The sequence below is a fragment of the Chiloscyllium plagiosum genome, chromosome 14 (genome assembly GCF_004010195.1).
Source record: "Chiloscyllium plagiosum isolate BGI_BamShark_2017 chromosome 14, ASM401019v2, whole genome shotgun sequence".
Taxonomy (NCBI): Eukaryota; Metazoa; Chordata; class Chondrichthyes; order Orectolobiformes; family Hemiscylliidae; genus Chiloscyllium; species Chiloscyllium plagiosum.
Genome location: NC_057723.1, coordinates 67,126,918 through 67,139,646, shown reverse-complemented (window position 1 = coordinate 67,139,646; position 12,729 = coordinate 67,126,918). Strand labels below are relative to the sequence as shown.

Genomic DNA, 12,729 nt, shown 5'->3' with positions numbered 1-12,729 from the left:
CAAATTTTTCATATTTTACCCTTGAAGACCTATTAATTTCTTATAATCAGATTGGTTCTAGGTTGTCAAAATCATCAGATTTAAACTTAACAGGTTTTCTGTAGTTAAGTGCTTGGTTTAATTTGATAGGCTAAATTTAGAAAGACTTGTCTTGGTAAAATGATCGATACAAAATATTGGCACTCTCTGTGAATCTGCACTTTAAACTGCTATTCAACCATTTTAACTCAAAGCACCAAAAAAAATATTTTAAAGGACCACACAATGCTTTCTCCCATTTACAATTTTGTACACACCAATTTCACAACAATCTGGTGTTTCTAAGAATTTCACTTCATGTTCTGGTTTCTCAGTTTCTTTCTGGTGCTGTGTGAAGCCTCTTCAGTTGTTGCGGCATTGGACCCTGGAGCTTTAGAGGACTAATTAACCAGTGCTTTGTGTCTCCATTTGTACCAGGGCCTTGTGGCATTACCCTGTCAGCACAGTTTCTTTTTGAAATATATTGAGAGAGTATGGAACCAGACAACTGGCCCAGGAGATTTTGACTGTCCTCAATGTTGGCAGAAATTCATCCATAGGCCCAGTCTGCAATGAGACCTCATTCTGTGCAATATAGTGGAAAAATACAATAATTCAGTCTTCTTCTGCTACAGCTGATGTTGTGTTTGGCTACGTGATGAGAATCCAAACCCAACTGTGAATATGTGAGTGAAATGTGAAATTTCTCTTTGCTTCTTTCATTTAAAACCACATTTACAGAACAAGGCTTTCAGTGGACAGACACTAATCGAGCCTGTGCATAACCTTAACAGGCAGACAGAGCCCTGACCACAAGGAACTCCTAAACATCTACTGTGAAGGTGAAGCTGAGTGTGTGTGTTTTCTGTGTTATGTTAGAGAAACAATAATTCCACAAACTGCAATTAAGGTAAATAAAAAAACTTCAGATGTTGGGGATCAGAAACAAAAACAGAGATTGATGGTCAAACTCAGCAGGTCTGACAGCATCTCTGGAGAGAAAGCAGAGTTAACATCTTGAGTCCAATGACCCTTTTTCAGAACTGATTGTAGCTAGGAAAAGGTTGGTAAAAATGCTAAAGATGATTATGCAATTAAGGTGAGTGACACAATTGCTCATATTAAGTACAGGTGAGTTTCCTGATAATGACCAACATTAGATGGAACTGTTTGGCATCAGTCCTTAGTTAGTTCAGTATTTTCATGCTGCCCTGAAACTGGGTTTATGAGATTTGCTCTCTCACTTCTCTAAATCTGTCTGAGAAAATAGGGTGTGTCCATGGGTGCTTGAAGTGATGTAAGTAGTACCAGGTTGACTGTCCCTCACCATACTCAGCTCTTCCTGGGGTGCACACTACAGAGTTCAGTAATACACTGTGTGGGCACCTATGAGAACTGGAACTCAATGTGACCTGTGTAACGTTGAAGATTCTGGCCTCTGAGCATCAGAGAGAGGACTATCATTCGTTGAGGACACCTACAAAAGGAGACAGGAACTGGGTGAAAAAGCTGTTCTTCGTTACAAGAGGGAACTGTTGTTGTGGTTCTGTTCGCCGAGCTAGGAATTTGTGTTGCAGACGTTTCGTCCCCTGTCTAGGTGACATCCTCAGTGCTTGGGAGCCTCCTGTGAACCGCTTCTGTGATGTTTCCTCCGGCATTTATAGTGGTTTGTCTCTGCCGCTGCCGGTTGTCAGTTCCAGCTGTCCGCTGCAGTGACCGGTATATTGGGTCCAGGTCGATGTGTTTGTTGATAGAATCTTTGGATGAGTGCCATGCCTCTAGGAATTCCCTGGCTGTTCTCTGTTTAGCTTGTCCTATAATAGTAGGGTTGTCCCAGTCGAACTCATGTTGCTTGTCATCTGCGTGTGCGGCTACTAAGGATAGCTGGTCGTGTCGTTTCGTGGCTAGTTGGTGTTCATGGATACGGATCGTTAGCTGTCTTCCTATTTGTCCTATGTAGTGTTTTGTACAGTCCTTGCATGGGATTTTGTACACTACATTGGTTTTGCTCATGCTAGGTATCAGGTCCTTTGTCCTGGTGAGATGTTGTCTGAGAGTGGCTGTTGGTTTGTGTGCTGTTAGGAGTCCTAGTGGTCGTAGTAGTCTGGCTGTCAGTTCAGAAATATTCTTGATGTATGGTAACATGGCTAGTCCTTTGGGTTGTGGCATGTCCTCATTCTGTTGTCTTTCCCTTAGGCATCTGTTGATGAAATTGCAGGGGTATCCGTTTTTGGTGAATATATTGTAGAGGTGTTCTTCTTCCTCTTTTTGCAGTTCTGGTGTGCTGCAGGGAACTGTTGTTTGACAAATGCCAGTGTGGTTCAGAGTCTGTCTTCCTGAATCTGTTTCAAAACGCAACATACAGTGACTGACAGTGAAAAGCAGGTGTTTGTGTGTGTTTCCTCTACTTGTATAAGGCAGGGGACACCTTTTTAATGAGCCATAGAAGGGGATATTTCTGCTTAGGATCCAGACACTGACACTCCTGGGTTTTACAGAACAGGCTGGTGGAGGGGTGTGTGGAACAGTCAGCAATTGGAAAAATCGAGAAACACCATGAGTGCAGAGACCACTGCCAGATTTAATTGCAAGACCTCAATAGAATTCATTTACTCTGTTTCCTGTCCAGCATTTGGTCAGATTGAGAGGTTGAGCACCACCTAGTGGGGAATCCTACAGCCTAAGGCAGGAGCCAGGAACACTGGAGCGAGTTTCAATCCATCAATGGTCAGAGCTCAGTGGAAGGTTAGGGGATAGGGATCGTGGCATGAGAGAAAAAGATCATAGGAAGGGAAAGATGTCAAGTAATGAACCAAACAACCAAGAGCCCAGATACATGGAGAACTGAAGAGCAGGCCCCTGTTGAGTCCAGGCAAAAGTGAGGACTGCAGATGTTGGAGATTAGAGTCAAGAGTGTGGTGCTGGAAAAGCATAGCAGGTCAGGCAGCATCAGAGGAGCAGGAAAATCGATATTTCGGGCAAAAGCCTTTCATCAGGAATGTTGAGTTCAATATAGAAAATGAGCCTCTAGACCTGGCCGTTACAAGTTGATCGTGATGTCGCAAGAAGCAACAGAACATCTGGCAAAGTTACCAGATAACTTGCACAGACTGAACTGAAAAGCAGACAAGGCTGCCCACATCCTGTTTAATATGATGGCCCCATTTAGCAAGTGAATGGCTGTTTCCTGCATCAGCTAACAGTAACCATGAACAGCCAAGTCCAATAGAACAGTCAGTAACTGCTGGATATGCATTCAGATCTTAACTGCATCACTTGTGTCATGGATACTTTCACTTAGTGGCTCACCATGATGCTCAGCAGGGATTTTGACCTCACTCCGGTGTCACCATCCCCTCAGGACTAAGGGAGGTGCCAATGCACAATAGCTGAACACTTCTGGTCTGTAAGCTTTTCATGTGCATTTCTGGAAAAGAGTAACAAGGAAGCAAATAGGGCCCCTTAAAGATCAATGAGGCTGTCTGTGTGTGGAAGATGGACAAGATACTAAATGAACATTTCACCTCAGTACTTACTGTGGAGAAAGACATCGAAGTTGGGGAAATTGTGGAAATAAGTAGTGATATCTTGAAAAGAGTCCACATTACAGAAGAAGTGGTGCTGGAGTTCTTAAAATCATAAAAGTAGATAAATCCCTGGACCTGATCAGCTGTATCCTAGAGAAGAGATTGTGGGGCTTCTTTGCAGAGATATTTATATCTTTGACAGCCACAGGCAAAGAGATGGAAGACTGGAGAGTGGCTAATATTGTACCATTGTTCTAGAAAGGCTGCAAGGAAATGTCAGGGAACTGTAGACCGCTGAGTCTGATGTCAGTGGTGGGTAAGTTGTTGGAGGAGATTCTGAGTTAAGATTTACATGTATTTTCGAAAGGCAATGACCAATTAAGGTTAGCTTTGTGCATGGGAAATTGTTTCTCACAAATTTGATTGAGTTTTCCAAAGAGGAGGCAACCAAGAAGATAGATGGAGGTAGAGCGGTAGGTGTTGTCTATATGGACTTCAGCAAGACCTTCGACAAGGGCCTGCATGGTTAATAAGGTTAGATCACATGGGATCCCGGGAGGAAAAAGGCAAATTGGATACAAAATTGGCTCAACTGTAGAAGTCACAGGGTGATGTTAGAGGATTGTTATTTGGACTGGAGGCCTGTGACCAGCAGTATGGCACAAGGATTGATTCTGGGTCCACTGGTGTTCATTTATATTAATGATTTGGATGAGAATATAAGAGACTTGGATAGTAAGTTTGCAGATGACACCAAAATTGGTAGTGGACTGAGAAGGTGGTTATCTAAGAGTACAATTAGATCTTGATCAATGGATCAAGAGTGGTATATAGAGTTTACATTAGTTAAATACACACTAATGCATTTTGGTAAGAGAAACCAGTGCAGCACTTACATGGTTAATGGCAAGGCCATAGGGAATGTTGTTGAACAGAGGGATCTAGGACTCCAGGTTCATAATTCCTTGATAAGGCAGACAAGGTGGTGAAGACAGCATTTGGGACACTTGCCTTCATTGATCAGAGCATTGAGTATAGGAGTTACAACATCATGTTATGGTTGTACAAGACAATGATGAGGCCACTTTTAGAAATCTGGTCAGCATGGACAAGTTGGATCAAAATTCCTGTTTCCATGCTGTATACCACTATGATTATGGTTCGTGTGAATTTGTAATGCATGACTTTTAATAATCTCTTCACAGCAGGTCTTGACAAAATGTTTGAAATGGTTTGAGAGATGTGGAAACAGATCTGAAAAGTTTAGTAAATATATTACTGAGTGACAAAGATTGAACTTGAAACTGATGTTATGATTCAGATTAAACAGATAATTATAAACTCTGTTTGCTGTTGCTGAATCTGTCCTACTCAGGGAGGGTGGTCAGCCGCTGGTCAGCAATATATTTTTTCCACCAGCTCCACATCCTCACATATGACACACAGCTCCTATTCATAAACGCGGGTACTGTTTGGGAGCTTAAAGTGAAGGAATCCTGAGGAGATAGTATTGATAATAGAATATATAATCTGCAGTTGAGAGGAAGAAGCTGGAATCAGATGTAATGGTATTACAATTGAGTAAAAATAACTATAAAGACATGAGGGACGAGCTGGCCAGAGTTGATAGGAAGGGAACCATGCTGGAAAGACAGTGGAGTAGCAATGGTTTCTGGGATTAATTCGGGAAGCACAACAGAAATTTATAAGGAAGAGAAGATGCAGCAACTATTGCTGACAAGGCAGGTCAGGGATAGCAGACAAGCAAATGAAAAATCATACAATGTGATAAAGATTGTTGGGAAGCCTTTGCTTCCAGAGGATAACTAAAAAAGCAATAATGGGTAGAGTTGAAATATGAGAGTAAACTAGCTAGTAGCATAAGATTGCAAGGATGTTTTTAGACTCTAAAAGGATAGAGAGGAAAGCATGTATATTGAAGCACTAGAAAATGAGGCTGGAGAAATAGTAATGGGGAACAAAGAAATAGCTAAGGAAATGAATAGATACTTTGTATCAGTTTCAGATGAAGGTATCAACAGCATAACAGAACTTCAAGAGTCAGGTACAGAGGTGAGAGTAGTGGCCATCATTGAGAAGGTGCAGGGGAAGCTGAAAGATCTAAAGATTGATAAATCACCCAGGCCAGATGGACTACATCCCAAAACTGTGAAAGAGATAGCTGAGGAGATTGAAGCACCATTGGAGGAGTCAGGGAGAGTGCGAGAGGACTGGAAAATGTACCATCCCTGTTTCTAGGGACTTGTGATTCTCTTAAGGTTAACATGTAGGTTCATCTAGCAGTTATGAAGGTAAATGTATTTGTCAGTGCATGTAAAATAGGATGGAGTCATCACAACAACTTCATGCCGAATAAATGAGGATATAACAAGCAAGTTAGACAATGGAAAGCCAGGGATGTGAATCATTTAGAATCCCTACAATGTGGAAACAGGCCCTTCAGTCCAACACGTCCACACCGGCCCGCTGAAGAGTAACTTATTCCCCTATCCTATCATCACCCCTGACTAATGCCCCTTAACCTACACATCCCTAAACACTATGGGTGACTTTAGCATGGCTAGTTTACCTAACCTGCACATCTCTGGATTGTGGGAGGAAACCCAAGCAGACACAGAGAGAATGTGCAAACTCCACACATACAGTCACCTGAGGCCAGATTTGAACCCCGGTCCCTGGTGCTGTGAGACTGTAGGGCTAACCACTGAGTCACTTTTAGCACTGCTGCCTCACAGCGCCAGGGACAAGGGTTTAATTCCTACTTCAGGCAACTGTGTGAGGTTTGCACATTCTCCCCGGGTCTGCATGGGTTTCCTCCAGGTGTTCAGGTTTCCTCCCACAATCCAAAGATGTGCAGGCTAGGCGAATTGGCCATGCTAAATTGCCCATAGTGTTCAGTATTGTGTAGGTTAGGTGCATTAGTCAGAGGTAAATATTGAGTAGTAGGAGAATGGGTCTGGGTGGGTTACTCTTCAGAGGGTCAGTGTGGATTTGTTGGGCCGAAGGGCCTATTTCCACACTGTAGGGATTCTATGATTTGGATTTGCAGAAAGCCTTGACAAGGTGCCGCACAGGAGATTGAAAAATAAAGTAAGAGCCCATGGTATTACTGGTATAGATAGAGGATTATCCGACTGACTAATGAGTAGGAGAGACTAGAACACACAGGTACAGCCTCAGGATGACCATTTTGAACGCAATTGAGGAGGAATTTCTTCTGCCGGAGGGTGGTTAATCTGTGAATTCATTACCGCAGAGGGCTGTGGAGGCCAAGTGAAACCGAGCTAGAAAGGTTCTTGATTAGTAAGGAGATCAAGGTTACAGGGAAAAGGCAGGAGAATGGGGTTGAGGAACATATCAGCTATGATCAAATAGCGGAACAGACTCAATAACCCAAATGGCCTAATAGTGCTCCTAGGTCTTAGGACTATAAATAACCCATAGACCATTTGCCCCTTTATATCAAGACAGTGTTTGTTGACACTGAAACAAATGGGCCTGCATCGTCATGCAGACGCTTGCCTGCACACATGGAAACTTAACAATAATGCTGCCACTTCCTTTGTCCAAAGTATTCATGTATAACTTGAATTGTTGTGGTCTTAACATGGACCTCTGCAGAACTCCACTAGTCACCAGCTGGCATCCTGAGAAAGATTCCATTATCCCTACTGCAGTAACCAGACCCTCTCCAGCGCTGCATCATTTACAAAAACGTAGGCAAATGCACAGAGCAGCCATGACATTGGAACAAGGTTCCGTGGCAGAAAAGACTTCCAGGATTGACTGGGGGATGATTGGAGGGGGCTGTGGGAGAAGACTGGACAGAGCACATTAGACCAGGAGGAAGCAGGGGAAATCATAGAGGCTTCTCTTGTTCTCTATCCCTCCCCCAAAAAAACCTCCTCCTCAGTTTTCTCTCCCTCCCCCACTCCTCCGTTTCCTTCCAGGATCTTGGTTACAATTTCCCCAACCAGCTATCCCTGGTCCCTACTTCTTCGCCTTCCTCCTCCCCATCCCATATCTCCATACCCCTTCCTGATCACTCCCCTCACCTTTCCTGGATCCTGACCTCTACCTCCCTTAAGCCCTGGCATCTCCCCTCCTTAAAAGTGTGGTTAAAAGTGGCACATAGCAGAGATGCACTGGTGTCAGTAAACTCGGTCTATTTAGATTAGGAGAATTTCTCTGATGACATATCTGCTGAGTTCACGCCAGTCAATCCCACAAATGCTTAGTTTTGGGTCAGCAGGATTAAAATTTCCATACCACATGGCAAGAGAACATTTAATTAAATAATTCAACCGTCTGTTTAATTTTAATAAGCCTTAATATTGCTATAAATGTCCCAGACATTTTAAGGTCTGGAATTTCTCTCTTCATGCGCCTGACCACTTAAGAGGATAACATTTATTTCAATTATAACAAACTCTTAAATGATTTATAATTTTAGTCAAAAATTAAGCAGTATACTTTCAGCAGATACGTAAACTGCTAGGCTAAAAACGTAATATCAAAAATTAATAGAATACAACTTAATGTCATTTTTTGTGAGCGGCATGGTGGCACAGTGGTTAACACTGCTGTCTCACAGCGCCAGAGACCTGGGTTCAATTCCCACCTCAGGCGACTGACTGCATGGAGTTTGCACATTCTCCCTGTGTCTGTGTGGGTTTCCTCCGGGTGCTCCGGTTTCCTCACACAATCCAAAGATGTGCAGGTTAGGTGAATTGGCCATGTTAAATTGCCCGTAGTGTTAGGTGTAGGGGAATGGGTCTGGGTGGGTTGCGGGTCGGTTTGGCTGAAGGGCCACACTGTAAGCAATCTAATCTTACTATTTCAGATTGCCGGTATGAATATATTAGAATCAGCAGTTAAAGAAAAGTTTTACTGTAAAGCTCTGAGCAGTGGGAAAAAGATATCTTCTGAGTGTTTCTTACACTTCTGAAATGTTCAGTGAAAACTTATTGTTGTAGGATTCTGACCCGCTTTGTAAACGTAGCGGTTAACCTTCCCACTTTCATGTGATGCTGTATTATTCCTTACTTATTCAATGAAGATCCCTTTATGAAGTTGAGTTTTTCTCTGTCAGATTTATTTTGATGCTTGATAAGTATTATATAGGATTTATTTTATTCTTTTCAATTTTAAGATAATCCTTTATTAAAAGTTTATCAGTAAGATAATCCTTTATTAAAAGTTTATCAGTAAAAGGAAGTGTAATTTCTCTCTTCAGCTTAGTGCATATTTCTACCTGATTTTGACAACAGCGTTGTTTGTTCCTGCGTCTAATGATGTCCATGTTATAAGGATTTTTTGTGTGCTTGGGGCTTTATGATTGAAATATCTCTCCTGTAGTAAACATTTAACTTTTACATGGTGTGTTTCAGCTTTGCCTTTCTGTAGGTCATCTTTTGTATGACTTTTGTTAATACCTCAGGTGCCCAAGTGTGTGAGAATGAGTGCAAGAGAGAGAGAGAGAAAAAGGAGAGAGAGAGACTGGTGTGCGAGAGAGAGAGAGATGTGTGTGACAATTAGAGGGAGTGACTGTGTGTGAGGGAGTGAGAGTGTGTGTATATTTGAGAAAGATGAAATGTATGCACAAGGAAGAAGGAAACATATTTGTGAGAATAAAAAGTGAGAGAAAGACTGTATGTGTGAACACTAAGACTGAGTTACCCAGACACACACCTATTCTTCCTCCTCACCAAAATCATTTCCACAAAGCAAGCTTGGAAAAGAGGAAAAAACAGATTTGAAAGCAACCCACGTTAGCCCATATTTTTAGGGATTCTGTCAAGGCCAGCTCAAAGTATGTGCCACCAGAAGCTAAAGTAAAGTCAGCATTAGTTAAGCCAAACTCTGCTTTGCTGTGACTCGCTTTCCTAGTGATCAGAACTTGAAACTTAATCTCTTTCTCTCTTACACTATTTCTTAACCACAATGGAAATTAAGGTTTCAGTAGTTAGCTCAGCTGCCAGAATCTGTTAAAACTATATTTTTTTATTGATTACTCATTTCTTTATCAATGTAATGCTTTGAAATTTTTGTTTTTAAATTCATGCTTACTGTTCCCGCCCTTGTCTCTCTGAAATTTGCTCTTTAGTGAGAGCAAAAGTGCAACATGGTTCTCAAACCTGTTTTAAACATTTCACAGGAATTAAGAATAAAATTTAAAATATTATCAATAATCACACAATGACTACTAATAATGACTAATTACATGATAACTATAATGAACAATTAATAGAACAATCTCTGTTAATTAGTAATTCCATTTGTACAATTGTCATTATTACTGATAATTAAACTTACTGAGTCCCTGTCAGCAAAAATCAAAAACATTTTTGGATTACAGGTGATCCAGGGCATCAGTTGTCCTAGCCTTGTCGAATTCTGAAATATTCTAACAGCCCTTTTTAATATCTTTCACTCTCACTGGAGGATCCATATTGCAAAGTGTGGCCTGTACAAAACACTCAAACTCACCCATAGGACTCCCATCATCAGTCTTTCAAGGACATCCCAAAAACATGGATTGCCTCCCTGCAATGGAGTCAACACCAAGCACCCAGTAGCAACACCAGAAATGACCCAACTGAAATACTATCAGAAATCCCAAGACAAACTAGAAGTGAAATATTCTGGCCTGTACATCAGATGAGAAGTAACATCATTCAGGAAGTGATATTACCAAGTCTCTGATGTCAGAATTAATTTAACAAGTTTAGGGTTTTATCCTCACAATAAAATGCAGCAAATACAGCTTCAGTGAATGTAGTATGAAGTGTCCATAAATGTTTCAGTGAGTCAATAACCAGCCTCACAGTCCAACTGGACTCGAATTCTAGTGTTACAGGGTATCAAAGGGAGGTCACTAAACTTGTAATTGTGTTGAGTTGTGAGATAATTAAAACCACAATGCACACACCAGGATTTACTGCTGTTCTCAAGAAATGAATTTCTAGTTCGTCTCTCCACACTCCCATACACAATCCCTATTCTCCAGTAATCCCCATCAGTCTCCACATTCCCAGGAATGGGATCCTGAGGAAAAATTCTGGGAACATGAGACTTGGGGACAGTCCTTAAGTTTCTTTAGGTGATGTGGGTAGGGCTGTTGCTGTCCAGTCTATGTTACTGATCTCAGATCATCAGATAGAACTAAGTTGCAGTTTGCTGTCTTTGGATCCACGCTCAATAAGCATTTTCCTAAAGAGGAAAGAAGAGATTTATCAGTCAGAATTATTCCGCTCAGATTAATGAAGGGTTGAAGCATAATTTTCCCACACACTATCAGGCCCTATATTATCTGTTAAATTGATATCTTTGTATGTTAAACAAATGGCCTTCAGTCAGAATCCTTGTTAAAGAGTATATTAGTCACAGTGGTGTAGTGTTACTAAAATAACGTTTAAAATACAGTATAATCTATTATAAAATGTGGAAAGGAATTACTCACCTACAATACAGTTTTATTTTTCCGATTTAAGATTAGTGTTGGTCTTATAGAATGGCTAAGGTACACTTAATGGAAGCAACAAATATTCATAAACAGGGGAGTCTGTCCTCTGCAGACAGGATGAAATATGACCCCGCTATGCGCTTTAACAGGGATTGGGGAAACAAGTTCCCCGTTACATTTTCCACAGGTCAACACCAGTCGACTTTCAGTCTGCATGCTTTCCTTATGCAGTAAAAGTTGCTGCCTTTGCAATCTGATCTTCTTGCAACTGGCCTGATGGGCACTTTACAAAAGAGCTTTGACGGGATGCTCATTGTCCATTGATGCACAGGCCTGGGTCCTCCAAAAGCGACTGCCCACAGAATGGGAACAGCACAGTCAGCTGTGAACCTGCTGGTGTTTCACCAGGTAGGACGATCGACTGAAGCCCTTCCCACACAGGGTGCAAGTGAAGGGCCTCTCCCCGGTGTGGACCCGCCGGTGGCTGAGTAAGTTGGAGGCTTGGGCGAAGGCTTTCCCGCACATGGAGCAAATGAAGGGATTCTCCCCGGTATGGACCCTCCGGTGGCTCAGTAAGTTAGAGGCCTGGGCGAAGGCCTTGCCGCACACGGGGCAGGCGAAGGGTCTCTCCCCGGTGTGAACCCGCCGGTGGGCCAGCAGGTCCGAAGACTGGTTGAAGGCTTTACCGCACTCAGAGCAGGCGAAGGGCCTCCGGCCGGTGTGCAGTCGCTGGTGTCTCTGCAGGGTCGATGACAGGGTGAAGGCCTTGCCACACTCAGGGCAGGCGAAGGGCCTCTCGCCGCTGTGGACACGGCCGTGTGCCAGGAGGCTGGCCGACTCGGCGAAGCGCTTCCCGCACTCGGGACAGGCGAAAGGCCTCTCTCCGCTGTGGACCCGCCGGTGCCTCTGCAGGTTAGAGGCCTGAGTGAAGCCCTTCCCGCACAGGGGGCAGGTGAACGGGTTCTCCCCGGTGTGGACCCGCTGGTGGGTCTGCAGGTTGGAGCCGTGCGTGAATCGCTCCCCACACACGGGGCAGGCGAAGGGCCTCTCGCCGGTGTGCACCCGCCGGTGGGCCAGCAGGTCCGACGACTGGTTAAAGGCCTTGCCGCACTCTGAGCAGGCGAAGGGCCTCTCGCCGGTGTGGCTGCGCCGGTGTCTCTGCAGGGTGGAGGACAGGGCGAAGCGCTTGCCGCACTCGGCGCAGGCGAAGGGCCTTTCCCCCGTGTGGCTGCGCCGGTGCGTTTCCAGCGCCGAGGGGTAGGTGAACCTCTTCCCGCAGTCCCCGCACTGACACAGCCTCTCCCCGCCTCGGGCACAGGCGTGAGCCTCCAGGCTGCACGGTCGGTCCAATCCGTGTCCGCACACCAAGGGCTTGTCCGCGCTGCTCTCCCCCTCCATGGGCCTTCAGGCTCTTCGGCCGAACGGTTCGGGCTGGGGGGAAACGTGCGCCCTGACCTCCTCTTCCCCGCTCCCCGGCAGTCAGCCCAGTGCTGCTTCCCCGGGCCCGGCACGAACGGCTCTGCATCCAGCAGAGGCTGCTCAAGACAAACAAACAGCACCGACTTACATCTGCCGCTGGATGGAGGCTGCCACTTCACTGAGAGTTCAGATTGGGAGCTTAAAGAAACAGCACGCAGCAACGAGAGCCAAACGATATTAAATAGAAAGACACAGCGGTAAATAGATATCTCATTACTT

General features: G+C 43.9%; 1 protein-coding gene across 1 annotated transcript; it reads right to left on the bottom strand.

Annotated features, from left to right (window-relative positions):
* Positions 1 to 9,548: 9,548 nt before the first annotated feature.
* On the bottom strand, positions 9,549 to 12,493 carry LOC122556784 (zinc finger protein 239-like). Its single transcript, XM_043703953.1, has 2 exons — positions 11,029 to 12,493; positions 9,549 to 10,778 (listed from the first exon to the last, which is right to left on the bottom strand). The coding sequence occupies exon 1, from the start codon at positions 12,427 to 12,429 to the stop codon at positions 11,410 to 11,412; it is 1,020 nt and encodes a 339-aa protein (XP_043559888.1). The 5' UTR covers positions 12,430 to 12,493; the 3' UTR covers positions 9,549 to 10,778; positions 11,029 to 11,409.
* Positions 12,494 to 12,729: the final 236 nt, after the last annotated feature.